The sequence below is a fragment of the Electrophorus electricus genome, chromosome 12 (genome assembly GCF_041902795.1).
Source record: "Electrophorus electricus isolate QZ-2024a chromosome 12, ASM4190279v1, whole genome shotgun sequence".
Classification (NCBI taxonomy): domain Eukaryota; kingdom Metazoa; phylum Chordata; class Actinopteri; order Gymnotiformes; family Gymnotidae; genus Electrophorus; species Electrophorus electricus.
In genome coordinates this window covers 15,138,368-15,158,684 of record NC_137508.1, presented here as the reverse complement: position 1 = coordinate 15,158,684, position 20,317 = coordinate 15,138,368, and the positions used below count along the sequence as shown (strand labels likewise).

The 20,317-nt window shown below is 40.3% G+C and overlaps 1 protein-coding gene across 17 annotated transcripts in view; it reads left to right on the top strand.

Annotated features, from left to right (window-relative positions):
• Positions 1–20,317, top strand: part of lrrc1 (leucine rich repeat containing 1) — a 51,411-nt gene extending 31,094 nt beyond the window's left edge. The window contains exons 5-18 of one of the 17 annotated variants that reach the window (XR_014126395.1): positions 1,557–1,613; positions 1,710–1,773; positions 2,136–2,210; positions 2,396–2,540; positions 3,059–3,177; positions 3,578–3,661; positions 6,402–6,517; positions 6,851–7,020; positions 8,466–8,614; positions 8,861–8,980; positions 15,924–16,070; positions 16,330–16,418; positions 17,145–18,349; positions 18,478–20,314. Coding sequence is in view for 2 of the 17 variants with exons in the window: in XM_035531864.2 (XP_035387757.1) it covers positions 1,557–1,613; positions 1,710–1,773; positions 2,136–2,210; positions 2,396–2,540; positions 3,059–3,177; positions 3,578–3,661; positions 6,402–6,517; positions 6,851–7,020; positions 8,466–8,614; positions 8,861–9,019 (1,138 nt within the window). In the remaining 15 variants the exon portion in view is untranslated. Of the gene's footprint in view, positions 1–1,556; positions 1,614–1,709; positions 1,774–2,135; positions 2,211–2,395; positions 2,541–3,058; positions 3,178–3,577; positions 3,662–6,401; positions 6,518–6,850; positions 7,021–8,465; positions 8,615–8,860; positions 10,402–14,923; positions 15,874–15,923; positions 16,071–16,329; positions 18,350–18,477 lie in introns of those variants that run through there. The other 16 variants (XR_014126391.1, XR_014126397.1, XR_014126396.1 and 13 more) reach the window with 16 other exon arrangements.

Below are 20,317 nucleotides of genomic sequence, written 5' to 3'. Positions count from 1 at the left end.
ACCGGGCTGCATTCCATTGTATAGTTACGGGAAAAATGTGCTTTTTTGTAGGATTTGTTTTTCCCCGTCCTTTCTTTTTTAAAAGAAAATTATTGGCCAGTTGCCTGCCTAGCTGCCATGTGTTTCGGAACATTTATCATCAGTGTTTGTTCAAACATTCCACCTTTTTGTTTTAATTAGACTTTGTCTGTGACTACTTTCAAATTTCTGAGAGATACAGCATTACCCTCCTCCACTGTCCAATTCTAGCAGGTTCATCCAGTTTCAAAGGCATCATGAAAAACCATCACCTCAGCGCTCCATATGAGAACGTGTTATCTTTGGCAGTGCCTCCAGTTCATGCCTTAGGCAGTGTTCAATAAAACTTTTTCTTCAGTAGCACAGTCCAACTGTGGCTAGAGGGGAGGTGCTTAAGACTGGGCTCTTCAGAGCTGAGACTGCCATTGAGGATATATTATTTATAGCAGTAAAACACACTGCTGTGCACTTAATCCTGTGGTGGGCTTCTTTTATAGGCCACATTTATCCCCTGCCCTTCTCATGATGACTAGCACAGAGACCACAAGGTTTTACACAACAGATCTGCACTGCTTGGTGCTTCATTCAGAGCAGGAAAGTGCTTCAAGAATTAAGTTGTGCAAATTATATTACTTGTGAGCATTTTTATGGTTTTTCCACCTGGCAAAATACAGTTGAGGGAGGTCACTGTGTTAGTGTGGGTCGGTAGGTCTTTTCAATTGGCTCGTAGTATTTTGTATGCAAGTAAATTTGAAACAATGGCTTTCAATGTGGAACGTTTTACGGTGGGCTTTAGTTTAAAAAGGCCTCAGGTATGAAAGCAGCTTTTGTCCACTGCTGTACAATAATGCATAGGAGTGTAAATGTAAAGGTTATAGTAGATTGTAAAACACTCCTCTGAGCTGTTTGCTCATAATCAGGTCTGCTGATCAGCTAAAATGACCCACTTTTTAAGACTTTGTTCTTTTTCAGGGCTTTGCTCATGGTTCATGAGTTTGAAGCCTGTAATTCTAGAAAATATAAAACAGCAGTCTATACTTTTTGCCAGTAATCCTTCCTCTCTCTGCTTGGAGCCAACACTGCTTACAATGTTGTGTGGGACCTTTAACAAGAGTGGAGTGTTGACACAGCTTACTTGTTACAGCCTTAAGCTGAAGGTATATTAAAGAGTCATGACATGGTCCACCCAGAGTTGTGATTTGATCAGGAAGCATTTGCCTAGCACTGACTTTTCCCCTGCTGCTAAATTAAGCATATGCCGAGTCTGACGTGACAGGGCTTCTAGTATTTATGTTGAGGCATGCTGGAATCTAATTGGTTGCTTCCGTTTTGGGGACTTGCAGTAACCCCCCCCCCCACCTTTAAGTGTTGTTCTGTAATGAGGGAGGAAGTGGGATATAAAACCTGAATGTTGACTGCTGATGTGATGCAGTATCATTACCTTATGGTAAAAAAAAAAACTTTGGATGTTATCATATGCACCTTAATATTAATTCAGAACGCTCTGAGTTTTAACGAAGCCGCCTTTTGTTTTTCAGTCTCTGCAACTTGGTATCACTGGAACTCAGAGAAAACATGTTGACATATTTACCAGAGTAAGTATACCGTTCAAGAGAGAGCGTGTGTGTGCATGTGTGTATCTTACAAAACCTGTAATTGCACACTTGCATATTTTCAATTGCTCCTGCCAGATCTCTCTGTCAACTACACCGACTTGAAGAACTCGATCTGGGGACCAATGAACTGTATACTTTGGTAAGTTCCTCTGCGTTTATGAGTAGAAATTCTTCCAAGTGTGCATCTGACCAGGAACATATTGGATATACATTCACATTTTGAACCACATCATTAATAAAAGGCTTTAAAAAACCTTTAGGCAAACATGTCTGTTGCATTCTCTAGTGCATAGTTTTGCCTGTTTTCCTCCATCCATATTCACATTCACGGATGCAAGAAGTGCTTGCGGCAGTACGATTACCGTTGGAGAGCACAAAATATGTGGCCAAAGACTGGCAAAACGTTTGCAAATGTTCTGCACAGCACCGCCTTTCTGTTCACACTGCTCACCGTCACCTGCTCTCACTTCTTATGTGCTCGGGATGTGTTTCTGCTTCCAGCCTGAGACAATAGGATGCCTTGTCAGTTTAAAGGAGCTATGGCTGGATGGAAACCAGCTGGCCGAATTACCATCGGTAAACTTTTCATTGTTTTCTTACTGGGGAATATGCTATACAATTATTTTATTTTTGGCTTTACATAAACCTAGCCAAAAATGCTAACATGAATACAAGTGAAACTTTGCTCTCTGTCTCTCTCACTCTCTCTCACGCATGTGCACATATGTACACACACACATGCACACACTACTCTCTTGTAGGAGCTGGGCAGTATGAAGAACCTGCTGTGCTTGGATGTGTCGGAGAACAAGCTGGAGCACCTCCCAGAGGAGCTGGCTGGGCTGCTGTCCCTCACTGACCTGCTGGTGTCCCAGAACCTCCTCGAGACTCTGCCAGAAGGCATAGGTCAGTGAGTTTGCTTGCTGCTGCATATTGCCAGGCACGTGTGTGTTTGCGATTGCATCATCCATTTGTGTCTGCGGGAAAATAAATAAATAAATATAAATAAAAGATAATATGTATGTTTCTCTCTGTGTGCATTATAGTAAACACACACAGAGACAGTATAAATTGCATTGTACACAAGGGCAGTTTGGACAGAGCAATGCAGTCTGCAATGCAGATTAAAGTCCTATGTCTGAAAAGTTCTGTTTCTCTGAAGACATTGTGTTCTACCCTGCAGTCTTTCTACAATAACTACTAGTACTAGTACAATAACTATCTACTATGAAAAGCACTTGGAGCGCCCTGTGTGAAAACCAAAAAAAGCTTAACGGCACAATTACCTGTAGACTAATTTTCCTGCTGATCTTCATTTTGTGAACTTGCACGTCAAACAGCTACCGGTGGATCTGAGCATCCCTCTTCCAGAGCATGTGATTGTGCCTGTAACCTCATGCAGCCCCATGTGTGTTCTCCCACAGGAAGACTGAAGCAGCTTTCAATACTGAAAGCTGATCAGAACCGCCTGGTCCAACTGCCCGAGAGCATTGGCGGCTGTGAAAGCCTGACCGAGTTAGTGCTGACAGAGAACCAGCTGCTGGTGAGCCTTCCTCCTACCTATGCTCCACTGAGCTTGTAAGTGAAAGGGGGAAAAACATGCTACTGTGTAGCACTGCCTAATGGTCTTCCCGGTGGTGACCGCCGTCCAGATCGACAGGAATGGTTCCTGATGAGTGTGTGTGTAATTGAATAGGGGCGAGCCATGCCCTGTGGCTGTGTGGAACTCGTAAAGTGGCTTCTCGTTTGTCTCGGTGCACTTGGGAACAGCTTATTGCCCCAGTCCTGCAGATCATATAGGAGTGGGCTGTGCTGCTATTGGTGTGCACCCACTGAACATACCAATACCACCACACTAGAGTTCTTGTGTAATGCTAATAAGCTGTCAAATACATATACCCCTTCAAAAGGATTAGCCACATGATGCATGTTTGTTTTCTCAGCGCTTGCCCAGAAGCATCGGAAAGCTTAAGAAACTCTCAAACTTCAACTGTGACCGGAATCGCTTGACAACTTTACCCAAGGAGGTATGTAGCATTTCCTTATCTAAGTGTTGAGGACTACATGATATTAACTCTTGGGAAATATTAAAATAATGGTGTTCAGTTGCTGCTTTATTGAATTGATCTGCACCCATTCTGCTAAGTTTGATGTAAAGTATGGTGGCAAAGTCCACAGTCTCCACACCAGCTGTGATGCAACTGGTCGCTCCTGGAAGTATGCATGCCTGGTGTCGGGTACGGATCTTGTCTGCTTCTGTACTGCACATCACTGTGGTCAGAATTCCAACCTTCGCATTTCATGGAAGACATTTTTTCTTTCATTCTCGTCATTGAAAAGGCACCCAGCTTGTTTTACGAGTAGACTGAGTTCTTCATGAGTTATAAACAGACTTCAAGTTAACCATAAAATCTAAGCCTTTTGCAAGTTTGCAAGAGCTGATGATTTTTAATTGGCTTATTTAAATTAAATATTTAAAACTTTGCAGGCAAAGCAATTAAACCTACCTTGCATAAAAACTTAAAAACTGTGTTGGAACCTATGGTAATGTTGCAGCTCTGTTATCTTTTGAATGCTTTTAATACATGGGTTTTTTAAGGTGTTTTGAGTTCTTGAAGGAACACATTTTGGTTATTTTGGTTTTAGTTTTGTGGCGGGCAATTGGTCATTAAAGTCCCTGCCACTTCTTTCTATGCAGAAACTCACCCAGTGATCATACACTGGATCCTGAACCATGTGGAAATCTAGATGATCAGTCCTCCTTAAATTATGATACAGGCTATGTTATGTTTGTTGAAAAAAATCTTATTGACAGAAAATGGCTGTTCTGCATGTGGTTTACCCTAAGGATTTATTTTCTGGTGTTACAGCTAAACCTTTGCAGTTGGAGTCTCATTTTCACACTACTAAATCAGTCATTTGGATATGGAAACTTTCATTCCATTGTTCATAATTTTGATTATATATTTTTTGGATGCACTTTGCTGCTTGGAGAAATAGCAGTGCATGTGTGTGTCTGTGTGGGTGGGCGTGAGGCTCACATGCAGATTCATCTGAATGGGGATATCCCTCCTGTCATTTTATTGGGCCTTATGAAATATGAAATATAATCCTAACAATTGCTAGTCAGCAAATCTGGTCCCTGTGTGGCAAGCCTTAACAGGTAAAGTGCCCTCTGTGGTCTATGCCACACAGGTCCCTCCATTAGCCCAGTGATCCGAAGCAAGGTCGGCTCCCTTGGGTCATGCAGGAAGGGTGGGTGTGTAATGATTTCTATGTTGTCACCTCTGAGCACAGTGGTGCGTCTGTGGCATGTGTATCTGGTGAAACAGACCAGTGTATTGGTTGAACATGTTCATTTCTTACCACTTTATAGTCTTTCTCATCAACTATTCTTACTGTCATGCTTCTACACACCATTACACGAACTTTAGGACTGTATTTAAATCTCAATTAATGATTTATTTATTTATCTTACTTTTTTTTTTTTTGAAGGCTGTGCAATATATGATACTGTGTTTTACTTTTTCAAATTTTACTTTTGAACAGTGTAATTTAGTGATATGGCCCAACTTCAAGCAGATTGTTGCTGCATTTTATTATATTGATCTGTTTTACTTTATAAAAGTTACTTTTGTATATTAATTTTTTTCACTTTATTAATTGAAGATATGCCTTCCACTTTATGCTCAGTGCCTGTTAATTTTAGCCCCTTTGCAAACACTGTTGTTTGGATTATGCCTGTTCTGCAACTGCCTAGCTATTCTCAGAAAAAAAGACTATTTTAAAATATCCGGTTTCATATGTTCCATCATGAGAATATCTGTATCATGATGCTGCTGCATTTCCGTAGTTTTGTTCGTCTCTGGTTTCTTGTCTCTCTCCCTCTAACCTCTTGTGTTGTGGAGAGGCAAGAACAGCCTCTGGTGGCATTGTAATGTGAAAGGCCGTTTTCTGGCCTGAAACAATGGCTCTGTGTCCAGGGACCCAGACTGGCCAGCGAGAGCCTTCACCACTCTGCTGTTTGTCTGACCTCATCCACACATTCCCACCACCATCCACTACACATTCAGCAATTCTGCCCCTCTGCCTACCAATTACATTCTGTTCACCTAGTGCTTAGGCTTTTCATAAAATTTGAAGGATGCTTTGTTGGTGTTTAATAAACTGTTGTTTTGAAGAGGACTTGAACCAGAAACATTTTTTCCCTCCTTTCCTTCTGCAAATACAAAGGCTCTAGCCTTTAATGCATACGCCCTCAGTCTGCTGTTGAGAGAATGCCATGAAATGTCAAGGCATTATTGTACAGTTCTGGTTGGTTTAGTACATCTCTGTTCACCATTTAACTGTCTGCTATATTTCCCATTGATTGCTTGTAAATTCCTATTATCCAACCCCATCAACAGTCTATAGATCCTAAACAGAGTACCAGATGCTCTTTTTCATTCATCTATGCACTCACTTTTATGAATTAATTCACTAAAACTAAACAACCCCCCCCCCAAACATTTCCCCCAAAATTCTCTTGCTATACCCCCCCCCCCTCCTTTTATCACAAGGTGAATTAACTTATGATTGATTGTAATGGAAATTCAGGCTTACAGTGCTGATTTTCACAAGCTATACTGGTTATAAGGAGACATTGCCATGGTAGCTGTAAACCAGAGCTCTGTCTGGTATCCCTGTCCACCTCATGCTGATGTTCTGTCTGTGGCAATTAGATCTGCATATGTGTGACACAGTTCTGTCTCCTGTGACCTTTCACAGATTGGAGGCTGCAGTAGCCTGAATGTGCTCTGTGTGAGGGACAATTGTTTGATACGCATTCCTTCAGAACTGTCACAGGCCACTGAGCTGCACGTGTTTGATGTGTCCGGAAACAGGTTTGTTGGAGCGTGCTCGCTGGCTAGGGACTGCCCGGATAATTAAACCAAGAAAATCATACATATTGTACTAACGTTGCTTTTATAAAATGCTAGTGTAGCTAACTGTAAATGAAGGCAAGCAGGGCTCAGTTGAACATTTTATGAATGTGAGCAGCAAGCTGCCATTTTCACAGGCTGATATTTTTAAATACATTTTATACTTACATGACTGATATGCGAGAGTGCTGGCACATGTTTGCATTTAGCAAGTTTGTCTGAATACAACAGGCAAAATGCCTGCCTGTTAACTTTGCGGGCCCGTCCTCCATCTCTGCCTGTCTCTGACCGCAGGCTGGCCTTTTTGCCCATGTCCCTCACCACGCTGCGGCTCAAAGCTCTCTGGCTGTCAGAGAACCAATCTCAGCCACTGCTCACCTTCCAGACAGACGTGGATCCTAACACGAGGGAGAAGGTGCTCACCTGTGTACTCTTGCCCCAGCAGTCCTGCGAGCTGGACAGAGGTGAGTTATCTTTGCTAAGATGATGCTATCTAATCATAGTGATTTTCAAAAATGTCTTTCAGATTATTGAGTTCAGATTCTTTATTATTTATTGAGTGTCTTAGAGGGGAAAAAAAAAAAAAGAAGTGATCTGATTTTGGCCCAGAACCTTGTGTTCACATAATTATATTCATAGAGAAATAAGAGAAATACTTTTGAAAAGTTATAAACATGGCTTTGTAGTACCTATATAATTAATGTATAATATAGTTCAAATTTGATTTATATTTTAAAATCCAGATTTGTATGCGCTTGTACTACTGTTGTCATAAATATATTAAAGTACAAATATCACTTGGCCAAATACGGCCCATGATTACTGACTTCAGCATGCAACACTGGCCAAATGTTTCCATTACTTGTTAGCTACAATAGCCTTGTAGCTCCATGGAAAAACTATAGAAGCAACAGTTGGACATGTTGGCTGATCAGTTACATTAAGGATAAGAGGAAAATTTGTCATTTTTCCCACCCTTTTCCTCAAGCATTCCTTTAAATGTATGAACCTCTGGTATGTAAGTAACCTGTGCACAGTAGTTTATATCATGGTGTTATGGAGTCATCCAGCTGTAATTTTAATTCTTTTGGGTGTAATGCTCTTAGAACATTTTACGTCAGACTGCTATACTGCTGCAGAATGTTTGATGAGTAGTGTCCACATAGATGCATGGATGAATGCAAGGACATTGGATTGGATGCTGTAACATGTCTGTTTAGAGGGACAGAATCTATATAGGTGGTATTTGATGGATGGAGAGAGCCTGAAATCCTCTCCTCTGCCTTCTGTCCATACTCCCATGCTGTGTTTTACATCCACCCTGCAAACCAGACAGCTAAAGAGGCTTATCTCCACCCAGCTTCTCTTACCCCTGTCCAAACTGCACTAAGCCCTCACAACAGCGGTAGCGCCACATCGCCCCACAGTGGCCGTTCCAGAACCCACAGCCCATCTGCTCTCACTAGCTCTTTAAGAATGGCGTTATCTCTGGTGATGGAATGGAGTATGAAAGTTGGCCACTGCGTGACCCCTCCCACCTCAGTTGTTTCTTGGTCGGAGGGTTTGTGTTCATCGGTGGTGCTGGTTGGCTGAGCAGATCAGAAAGGAGCACCCGTGAAGGCCTAGCTTCTGAGAGCCATGAATGGTGCTGGCAGGGGATGCAGCTGGTCCAGCAGTAATCCTCTGAGTACGCCAGGATTTGAAAGCATGATCCAACATCTCAGCACACACATTTTCTCTCCCCAAGGCCCAGATGTTCCATGCATCAAGCAATACAAGACAACATACTTTTGGTGCTAATTGTACTAGTGTAGTAGCCCACACTAAAATGGCAGTAGGAAAATGGCAGGGAGGAAGTGGTGGAAAGTGTGTGCTTATGAGCTGTGTGTGTGTGCATGCATGTGTCTAGACTCCGATAACCTAGCACGCTGTGGAGCTATGGAAAACCTTGTGAACGACATGGCTGATGATACCTGGGACAACAGAACCATTAACAGGATCAGCGCCATCCGCTTCATTGAGGAGGAGGAGGGTGATGATGATGATGACGAAGAAAAGGTGGGGGGGGCAGTACCTCTTGTATGTTTTGCATGTTTACATATCAAGAATTTCTTTTAAAAATTGGGATGATGTGCCTCGTGCTACCTAGCAGTTTGTTAGATGCTTCTCGAGTTCAGTAAATAATTATAAATGGAACCACAAGTCTAGTCAAGGTCTGTTACAAAGGCTCTTCAGATGGATTTTTCTCTCGCTCTTTAATTCTTTCTTTTCCTGACACATTCTCTCTGACCTCTGTCCCCTCAGGGTACATTCTTGCGACGGGCCACGCCCCACCCAGGTGAGCTAAGGACCATGAAGAAGGTGGTCGAGAATCTCCGAAATGACATGATTGCTGCCAAAGGTCTGGACTCCAACAAAAACGAGGTCAATAATGCTGTGGACCGAGTGACCACGTCTGTGTGACTGCTTTTACCTCTGTGGCACCTCCTCTCGTCTGTACCTATTGCTCGTGAACCCCACATACATCCCCTCCTGGATGTCACCCTTCTTCCCCCATTCCTGGGCCTGTCTGACACTCGGCTTCATCTCCTCCCACCCTGAATCAGAAAGCAATGTCTACAAAAGGGACATGCTGTTCTTTCAACGACCAGAGCAATAATTTGCACCGAAGTGCACACTTTATAATATCTTAAAATCCAGTGCTTTTAAATCTATCCCGCAGACACTTCAAAGTAGTTAGACTACATCAAGTCTTATAGTACATTAATATCCTGTGAGTATTGACTATACATATACTGTATATACACACACACACACACACACACACACACACACATATATATATAATTTTTTTTTTTTAGTTAAGTTTTTTTTTTAAACACTGGGTGGATATTTTATTTTTTCAATTCTTTCGGGATATGAGCCCATGCGTTCTTGGACCTACTGATTTAAAAAATATATTGTATAGATCTTTGTGAATATCGATTCTTTTGTACTTATGGCAGCTCAGATGGTGTAAATTTGTAGGAAACATATGTATAGCATGATTCTTAATCAGTGAGCATTTGTACTCTTACTGTAAAACCTTTGTTTTTTACAGAGAGACATTTTATAGAGAAAACAAATTAGCTGGTAGAAAGAGGACTGCTTCTCATTTACATTTTCAGGTTGGGCATTTTGTCTTCTTAAATCAATCTAATTCTTATTCTAAATAAAAAGGTTTTTATACTGAGTAAACGGGCTAATGCAGCAAACATCTACCAATCTCCTTCAACTGGACTAAGCAGCCCTGTTTACTTATTGTGGTTCACCATGATTGTGTGGTGCTCCACTATTAATGGTTTATTCTACACAGAAATGCTACCCTGGCTGGTAGTGGGTGAAAATTATTCGGGGCTGATTAGCCTATCTTGTTAATAATTCTAACCAAAACCTGACCCTCACATTAATTCCAAAAATAATCATGTTGGATTGATACTCCTGGCCTTGTGTACATTTGGTACAATAATACCTGCTAGTTGTCACTTTTGTATCATAACTGGGCAGTATAAGTGCAGTTGTTGGGGAAGTAGAATGCACTTTTGCAAGACTGTTTTATTAAAATTGCTTGTTCTATGGTACACTACAGAATCCATTTTTGCATTGCATGATGCAAATCCAAGAGGATTGCTTTTTTAATGTTAATTTTTCCTTTAATAATAATACCAATAATACATATTATTAATAATTTATTGTTTATTTTCACAGATAAAGCTGCATAGAAAACCCATGTAGGTGCAGATTCTGGGCCTACATTTTAATGCCTTCTAACCACTGATACAATAAAATCATTTTATGAAATCAAAGCATATGATTCATTATCACTAGGTTCTGATTCTAAAGATTGGTTTCCTTTTTTTGGGGGGGGGGCTTAATTAAAATGCAGCTTTTTTTGAGCCATGCAATTTTTTTTTATGATAAATTGGCAATATTGTATAAAAAGTGGAAAATTATAATGGATAATTTAATGAATCACTGATGAGCAATTACCATTTTTTAAACTGTTCTTTAAAATGCTACAGAGTTAATATTGCTATTGCTATAATATGCTATAATAATAATGCTACTTTTACATCGTTACCTGTTGTACATTTGTTCAGTGTTCACTGTGGCATCTCCCTTACTCCACATTTGCTGTGCCATTGACCTTCCTAAACAGAGATGCATACACATATTTAAAAATCTACCTTCCTGCATTGTCATGATTTTTGCTGAACAAAAAAAAAAAAGCCATGCTGAACATGGCTTTCAACAAATCAAGAAATGTCTCTGTATAAGGGAGAAGTCTTTCCTGCCTGTCAATTATTTTGTGCCTGCCTGAAGCACACAGAAATGCAGGTTAGGGAAAAGTGTGTGTGTGTGTGTGTGTGTGTGTGTGTGTGTGTGTGTGTGTGTGTCTTGGGAGACAAGTTTGGCTGGAGGGCATGAGACAAAGTGAGTGGACTCGTTTGTTGGCTAGCTCTACAGGAAGGGAGTGGGAGGACTCGTTTGGTAGATAATGAGAAAAGCATGACTGGGCCACAATGCGATATCAGATCCATCCAGACACCAGTAAAAAGGTGGTCTTCCATTAAAATTCACTGGTTGCCTCCTTGTGTCTTTTGGGTAGAAATGTGGGTTATTGATGGTGTTGTGGTATGTCCTTTTCCACATAGTCCTTCAGCTGTGGGACTGACTGAGATCGAGGTGATATTATCATACTTTTTTTTTTTTGTCATGGAGAACCAGTTTATATGTGTAGCAGTAGAAAAAAAATGGTCTGGCAATTCGTGGCTAGACAGGGGACATGGCAATTCAACTCTGGTTCTGATTAGCATTTCAAAAACAGATAGGGGGTCAAGCGTGTGGTAGACCTTATCTGAACATCTCACACATCTGACCTGTTTCCTGTCGTGGAGCCCACTTTTCTAGGGGAAGCTCTTGCCTTCTCAGTGAGTCAAATGCCTGAGCCATTAGCAAAGCAGACAATGCCCAAAGACAGTACATAATGTGATATAAGCCCATTGTTCTCCCTTTTCGGTTGATGTGAAAAAACATGGATGGATATAACCCTTGACCTTAGTTGATGGCAGTGCTGCAGTGTTGTCAAGAAACAGCTCAGTGTCTGAAGAACCACATACAAGTCCACAAGTGCCATCATGGAATGTGGGTCTAAAGTCCTGTGATCTGCATGGTTGAAACCCAAATTACAATCAGGCCACACACTTTGCGTTTGCATTTTTTCACACTCCGTGTGGTGCACAGAGACAGGTGAGACAGTTGTCTAAATAAGGAAGGATCTTCACACACTTCATCCAAAATGGGCCCCACCAGAGAATATCCTTGGTGAATGCTAGGGGCTTGTGATGGTAAAGGGTAGACTACAAAGACAAATTGTCTATTGGCTGAGGTGATAGGAGCATGAAAATAAGTGGCCTTTAAATCTGTAGTTGTGAACTACTTGGTTGGCACAGCAGTTAGAGCCTATGACCCTTTTTTTATTGGGGGGATACCATTCCCTCACATCTCTCCTCAAATTGAGTGCTGGGTACAGTCTATTCTTGGGTCAGTCTTGGCCTGCCTCACTTGACAAACAAAGGTCAGTGGTTAACCTAAGATAAGCTCTAACTGCACCTCAGTGAGTTGAGTGAGGAAGCATTATTGGCTTCCAAACAGAGCTAAGGAAGGTTCAGCTGTAGTGCCACCAGAGCACTTTGGAGCCTATTGCAAAGAAGGTTAGGGTTGAGTTTGATTGTCCTTAGGGCTATCACTGCTGTATTTATTAGACTGTTAGGTTATGTACTGTCATCTCAGACAGTGAAGAAAATAAGCAGTTAGATAGCAAATATGTTTAATAAAATGACTTTTCATTCATTTGTTTCATTAGTATGTGTAAGCATCTTTCTATTCAAATGTTTTATTCATTTTGAAGTAAACGTGTTTCTTCCTTATTCATCACATTGAGTAAATGTAAGTATATTCAGTGGTATCATATTAAATTGGTGTCCCTGGTCGCAGCCTATAAAACAATGTTGTTAAGTTGGGTCATTTCCATTTTCCAAGTATACAGGCACTATAGCATGAGAAGCTCATTATTGAAAATGCATGAGGACATCATTAAATAAATATCTATAGTTCAGTGATAGGAATAGAATCTAAAACCCCAGGCACAAATGCAAAATATTGAGTTTTTACATGCCAACATTTTAGGCCAGTGTGAATCTAAACAGAATAAACTACAGAAACTGATGAGAAACTATTTTAAAAGAACACTGTACTGATTTTCAATTAATAGTCATGTTCCAGCTGCCAGATGTTCCAGATGCTTTTTCAGACATTTCTGTTATTTGCTGAAATAAGACTGTACCTTTTCCACCACTTGTGTATCACACCTTCAGGTTCTCTGAAAAATTATTTGCTATTCATTCAACTCTCTTAATAATGCACTCTCTCGTGATGGTTTAAATGTAAAAAACTTATCAGAATGTAACTTATTCCCTGTTGAAAGTGTGTATGTATGTATGTATGTATGTATGTATATATATATATATATATATATATATATATATATATATATATATATATATATATATATAAACATACACACGTACACACACACATACATATATATATATATATATATATATATATATATATATATGTATGCATGCATGTATGTGTGTATATATATATGTATGCACACATATATACACATACATACATACCCACAGACCACACAAAGTATTCCTGTCCCTTTAAGAAAGTACTCTTAATCTCACCATGTTATGTGTATTAAAGACACCTGTCACAGAATCTGGCTCTTTCATTCAAACCTCTCGACCACCATGGGCAAGACCAAAGAGCTGTCAAAGGATGTCACGGACAAGATTGTAGACCTGCACAAGACTGGAATGGGCTACAAGAACATCAGCAAGAAGATTGGTGGGAAAGAGACCACTGTTGGCACAATAATTCAAAAATGGAAGAAATACAAGATAACAGTCACTCGTCCTCGCTCTGGAGCTCCATGTAAGAGCTCACCTCGTGGGGTAAGGATGATTCGAGGGGCTGATGAATGGGGCCATGTACTATAGAATCTTGAATGAGAACCCCCTGACCTCAGCCAGAACACTGAAGATGAGTCGTGGATGGGTCTTCCAGCATGACAATGACCCAAAACATATGGCCAAGGCAACAGAGGAGTGGCTTAAGAAGAAGCACATTAAAATCCTGAAGTGGCCTAGCCAGTCTCTGGACCTTAATCCCATAGAAAATCTGTGGAGGGAGCTGAAACTTTGAGTTGCCAAGTAACAGCCTCGAAACCTTCAGGATTTGGAGAGTGTATGAGAGTAGTGGGCAAAAATCCCCCCTGAGACGTGCGCAACCCTGGTGGCCAACTACAAGAAACGTCTGACCTCTGTGATTGCCAACAAGGGTTTCTCCACCAAGTACTAAGTCACGTTTTGCTTGAGGATCAAATGCTTATTTAATTTAATCAAATACAAATGAATGTATAACCTTTATTTAATGTTTTTATTTTGGATTTCTTTGTTGATATCCTGCCTCTCTCTGTTAAAATAAACCTACTATAAAAATTATAGACTGTTCATGTCTTTGTAAGTGGGGAAGATTACAAAATCAGCAGGGGATCACAGTTTCCCCACTGTATATACACCTTTCAAAATGGCAAAAAAGAAAAATCCCTGAAAATGTCACAAGACTGATCAATTTCTTGTCAACAAATAAGCTGTCATTCACTTAATGCTCCTGCTGTTTATACAGCGTTCTTACCAAGAAACTGACAGGTGTCTCATACTGGCTGGTTACCATCCATCACTTTACTGGTGACCTGCTCTTCACAGCTGGCTTGCAGGAAGCTGAGGGCTTGTGGGTAATTCCTTAGCTCCATCTGTCTATCTTGTTGTTTTCACATGCAGGCATGCCAAGCTTTTAAGCCTGCTGGGAGTAATGGCCTCCATTGGTGGCCAATTCCTGCCATGCGTTGGGTGACAGGAAAAGTGAGGCAGCCTGGAGCTTTCAGTCTCTCTGCAGTTAATGACAGTGCACACCACCATAGCTCCTGTGCAGAGAAAGACACCCAGGAGATGGAGGTGTCTGTGGATGAGGTCAGGCTGCTGGCTGTGTGATGTCATAATTTTTGCAATGAAAGCATCTTTACAAATGCAGCCATAACAGCTTTTCATCTGGGAGACTGTGATTGTCTAAGTGCTGTTCTTATTTTGGACTTTGTCTTGATCACAACTGACATGGGATGTGGAAGTGCAATCATTCCTGTACAGTTTGTCTTGTTGTTATGTGCTGTGTTCGTTTGGTGTGTGTGTGTTCTAGGTTCACTGCCAGGATTTTCCCGTTTGAGACTCCGCCCCGTTCCTGGCCGGGTTTTCAAGCCAACTGCTTCAGCTATTTAATGGCTCCTCCCAGAAGAGGAAAGGAGGAAGAGAAGAGAGAAGGGAGACAGCGTTATTAGTTTGGAGTTTGGAGTTTGTTGGTTTGTTTGACTGTGATTGAAAGTTTTTATGACTTTTTGTGTATGACCTTGTTTTCCCCCATTTTTGGACTTCGTTCTTTAGCTTCGACCCTCCTTCTTTGGTAGCTATTGTGTGTGTGTGTGTGTGTGTGTGTATTTTGTATAGAGTGTGTGTAAATATTGTTGTGTTTGGTACTTTGGTGTTGGATACTGGTGGTAGGGAGTGACTGCCATTTTTGTTTTTGCCACTGTTTGTGTCTGGTGGTTAGGGAAGTCTGTTGTATGTTTCTTTTGTTGTTAGGATTATTTAGTGGGAAGTTTTCTTTCATTAGTGTGGGTTTTGTTTATTGTTTTGGCCTGGATCACGCCTGAAGATATTGCACAAGTAATACTGTTTGTAAATAATATCCTGCGAAATACACCAAAAAAAGGAGATTTCCATTTGTCCTTCTGTTTTGTTGCTATTTGCTTTTCACAACTTACATTCTGTTAGCCGTCATATTTTCTTTTCCATTATGACCTCGCAGCCTAGATGGGGTCGTAACACTATAAAGATGTATTGTGATATTTTAGAGTTGTACAAAAACAACAAGGGGTGGGGTGTTGAATGGCCCAGAGTTTGATCTAACTGTGTTATGTAAATGGGTTAGCTCTCTTGTTTTATTGGTGGGGAATATGCTATACAGTAATCTTAGCTTGCTATTCTTAAATTTAGGCAAAAATTAAAACATGAATGAATGCTAATGATGGCTCTCTCTCTCTCTCTCTCTCTCTCTCTCTCTCTCTCTCTCTCTCTCTCTCTCTCTCTCTCTCTCTCTCTCTCTCTCTCTCTCTCTCTCTCTCTCTCTCTCTCTCTCTCAGCACATCTTGGCTCCTCTCTCAGAGGGGATGGTGTGGAGACCTGAGCAACGCTACTGGGGCAAGCAGCAGGACAGGGAGATGCAGAGACACGAAGCCAGTGTCTGGCAACTCATCTCCAAGGAGGAGCAGCTCATGACTACCACCAAAGTTCAGTGAGACTCATCCAATCACAAGCAACAGAATGGCCCCACCCACACAAATCATTCATATTCTAAGTGCCACTAAGAGTAAGGCATCAAGAAACAAATGGAGCTTCATTAAAACAGCTTGTCTTGATGTCTTTGTAATGATATTCTGTACATTATTACTTCACATATTGCTGATTTATCTTTGCTGCCAAGGCATAGGTGGCATTTCCAAAAATGTAATTGCATTAGATTAGTTTTAGATGTTCTCTCTCTCTCAGCTCCATATCAAAGTCAATGGGTAAAGTGATGGACTTGGATCAGCATCGCAGGTGGGAAGAGCTCCCTGCCATACAAAGAGAATGATGAGGTGGCTTATTTCTCTCTGTTGCTACTGCTCCTCATCCTCTCATTTCACATCATTAACACAATTATGGTGTGGCTGTAATCATTACCCACATGTGTGTATGCACCTAAGTGCCTGAATGAGTGTCCCTAGCCACTTAACTCAATCAAAGCTGTGAAGATGCTGTATTGAACCTGTAATGATTAATATTTTTTTTTTCCATTAAAATGCATGAATACATCACTAAAGTCAATGCAAACTAATACAAACTAACGGTTTAAAAAATGCTGTGGTGATGAAAGTTATGAGCATGTAACAGAATCAAAGTAATTCTGCAGTCTCGGCTAAAAACACCACATAGCCTTGCAGCTGTTCAAATTCATTCACCTTAACAAACAACCAATTTGTGTAGTGCGGATATGGTCCTCATTACCAACCAAGTCTGTCTAGCTACAGAGAAACCAAGTCAATGAGGTGCCAGTCTACTACAGACGCCGAACGAAACAAAGTATGAGCTATAATGTGAACAGACAACCACTGCATCTTTGGCTGTACGTGGAGAGGCATGAAGACTTGGTGTTTTAACTTTGGTGTCTCATTTATTGTTTTAACTTTGGTTATACATCAGATGTCATTAAATATTTGCAGGGGTTGACCATGATACCTTCAAATGGTGAGGCATTACTGCAGGGCCTGCTTACAATACAAGGTCATCCTGCCCTGACCTCAATTTGTTCTTTATTTTCAAAGGGCATCTTCATTTCCAGGGTGACCAAAGGAGGGCCGGCAAAGAAGGAAGGGGTTCACACTGGAGACAGAACCAATATTCAGCAACTTTATATATGATTGTTATTTTTAGGAGTATTGACTTTATATAGGCTATCATAATGCATAATGCATTTTAAAAGCTGGACTACAGTTTTGAGCTGTCAAGGAACCTAGAAGTAGTTTTCATTTTCAGGACCAATGGATTGTATAGACTGTAACAAGTTGTAAAATGAATTGCTAATCAAAATGAAAGAAAAGAATCAATGGAGTAATTTGTTTCAAATGAGTAACTTTAGAGGAGTACCTCACCTAAAAATATCTCACCTAAAAATACTAACACGGCTAACAGAGGAAGCTAGGTGCCTGTATGACTTCTTGATTGCAACATGCTAATGCCTTTTCACCATGTCACCATTTTTAGCTGCCCTGTTTCTTTACAACAGGGCTGTGTGAATAAGCTGTTTTAATATCATAAATCCAGTATCACACACACACACACACACACACACAAATATATATATATATATATATATATATATATATATATATATATATATATATATAAAGAATTGTAAAAATTAAGAAATGATTTGTTTGTATTCACCTAAAACTAAATTTGTATGTTTAATACACATCTTTTTTTCATGACCACGTGCTGTGTTACAGTCCGTGGAGCTATGTCACAGCTGGTCATCATCTAGTTGCTGCCTTAGTGAATGCAGTGTAGATGTGTCATGCTCAAAATTTGAGTTTGCGTCTACTGAAACATGAAGCTAATTCATATCTAGGTGTGTTGGTGCTTCAGGCTGGTCCAGACAGAGTCTTACAAGACTCTTAAGTTGCCTTGGTACAAGTCAAGCTCCCTAATAGATTCAGTGAGCAAACCCACCTGTTGCTTCATGTCTCATTTGTCCTGTGCACTGACAGGGCAGGACTTGCAGGAGATGCAACACCTTCAGGCGGTTGGTGCTCTCCGCAGTGTGGGAGGCTCCATTAAAATGAAAGTGCTCCGTGAAAGGCTGGTGGTCCCGGGCCACCAGAAGCTCCGGGAAGCCACCCCTGCTGAGGTGGACACCGTAATGAAGCGACAGCAAGCTGAGGCTCAGAACAGCGGGCAACCCTGCCCCATGCAGCGTCCCCCAGATCCCACGCCAGACCGCCTGTCGCCTGCTGATAAGATTGAGGTGGTGTGTAACAGCAAACGTTTGATGAGTGCAAATCCAAAAGAAGTGAAGGTTATAAAATGGAATGTTAAAAAATAAACATGTAAACATGCCATTACATCTTCACTTATGTCCTCTCCTCTCTCCCTCAGTCCACCTTCCTCTTCAGATACCTTGCTTCATTCTGACTCATCCTTCTACCTCAGATGAAGACGTGGAGCCTTTAACCCATGGCACAGCGGGTGACACTGATGATTGGGACAACCACAACAAGCATGTCTATTCAGATCCAGACAGTGCTTTCTGTTTGCTGTGAGAGATGTTTGAATACAGAGCTTCTGCCTGTGAAGCATGAGCTTCTGTTCAGCTCATAATGAAATAATGTATTCTAAAGTGAGGTGTTTCTAATTGTGTTTAGTACTTATTATGAGATATTGCAGTCAGTGTTCCAGTGTAGTTATACTGTTATTGCAATTAAGAGTATACTGCTCTGCCAACAGGGGGCAATATAGGCATCAGCAAACACAACCAGCACAAATTAAAACTGAAAGCTTCCTTGATAGTAACTCATGCCGTTTTGTTTCTTTCCTGAGAAAGATGACACTTGGCTGTCACTTCTCTACTGGCCAGCTTATTAAGCAGTAGTGTGAACAGCAAGTAACCCTGACATTCTCAATAATACCTTGTGACTTGTAACAAGCTGATTACAAATCTTTAACAAACCTGTGACAAATGTGAGGAGTGTGGATGGTATTTGCAGAGGTGCAAAAATATGTAATGGTGACTTATTTGTGTTGAAAGCAGACCATTTTTCCTATGTCTCTTTCTGTTTTTTTCCCAGGTACCAGTTTTACAGGTATTTCAGTTTCACTCAAAGTAAACTGAGATCCCATAATATTTCCCACAGTGATAAACGTGTGATAGGTTCAACTGCCTTAAATAACCTTTTGCATTGTAAAGTAAGCTGGCAGTATCTGTTTTCATGTATGGTTTATTTTGTCTTTGTAGTGTTAGGCTAGTGTTACATTTTATTCTTACATTTATTTATTTATTTATTTATTCAGTTTGTTAATAGTAATGAGTACAATTTCAATAAAATAATGTTAATAAGGTTTCAATAAAATAATGAAACTTAAAAGATATTGTCTTAGTCCTTGCTCCAAGCATGTGTAGAAATTACAACCTACAAATAACCAAATATTTTTATCCATAAGCCAGTGTATTTGCAGCAAATAAATTTGATTCACTCAATACCTACTGAACCAAGTAATTGCAAGTGAGGCAATCCAGCTCACAGGCTAGTGATCTAGCAAAGTCAATACTGCCAAAATATCACTAGTGAGAATATCTTGCTATTTGTAACAGCAAAAGTACAAGAGATTTCTTTTGGGAGACTATAAAGTATGTGAGCCCTTTGTACCTACAGATGCGATTTTGTATGCTGTGTAAGAACTGGAGTGCACAAACATATATATTTATCTTTAAATTTATTTGATTAATCTATACTTTAGCCTTATATTTTAAAGGCACTGATTGTATATTTAATATACTATAAATATTGAAAACATTTATATATGAACGATTTTCATTGCACCAAGTATAGAGTGAATCCATACCTTTAATACCAAAAACTTGTCTCTTTGATTATAAACATTTCTTGAAATGGGTGAAAAGCAATCGTGTGCATAGGAAAGATGCTTAAAAGAGAACAGACTTGGGCTACAATAAAAAAATGTGACGCATAAAAAATGTTAATATGTCAAAATACTTTGCTGTGGCTTCTCAAACGGAATTCCATTTCGAGGAATCATTCATGTTTTCAGTTCAGTACGATAACACACACATCTCTGTGCAGTGTATTACATTGAAAATGCTTTTTTTTTTATTCTTTGTGACTGGAATGTTAGTGCCTTGCAATGCAACAATATTTTATGTACATATGTACTGCAGTCCTGCATCTGTTATGGTCATATGTGAAGAATTGTCAATTTG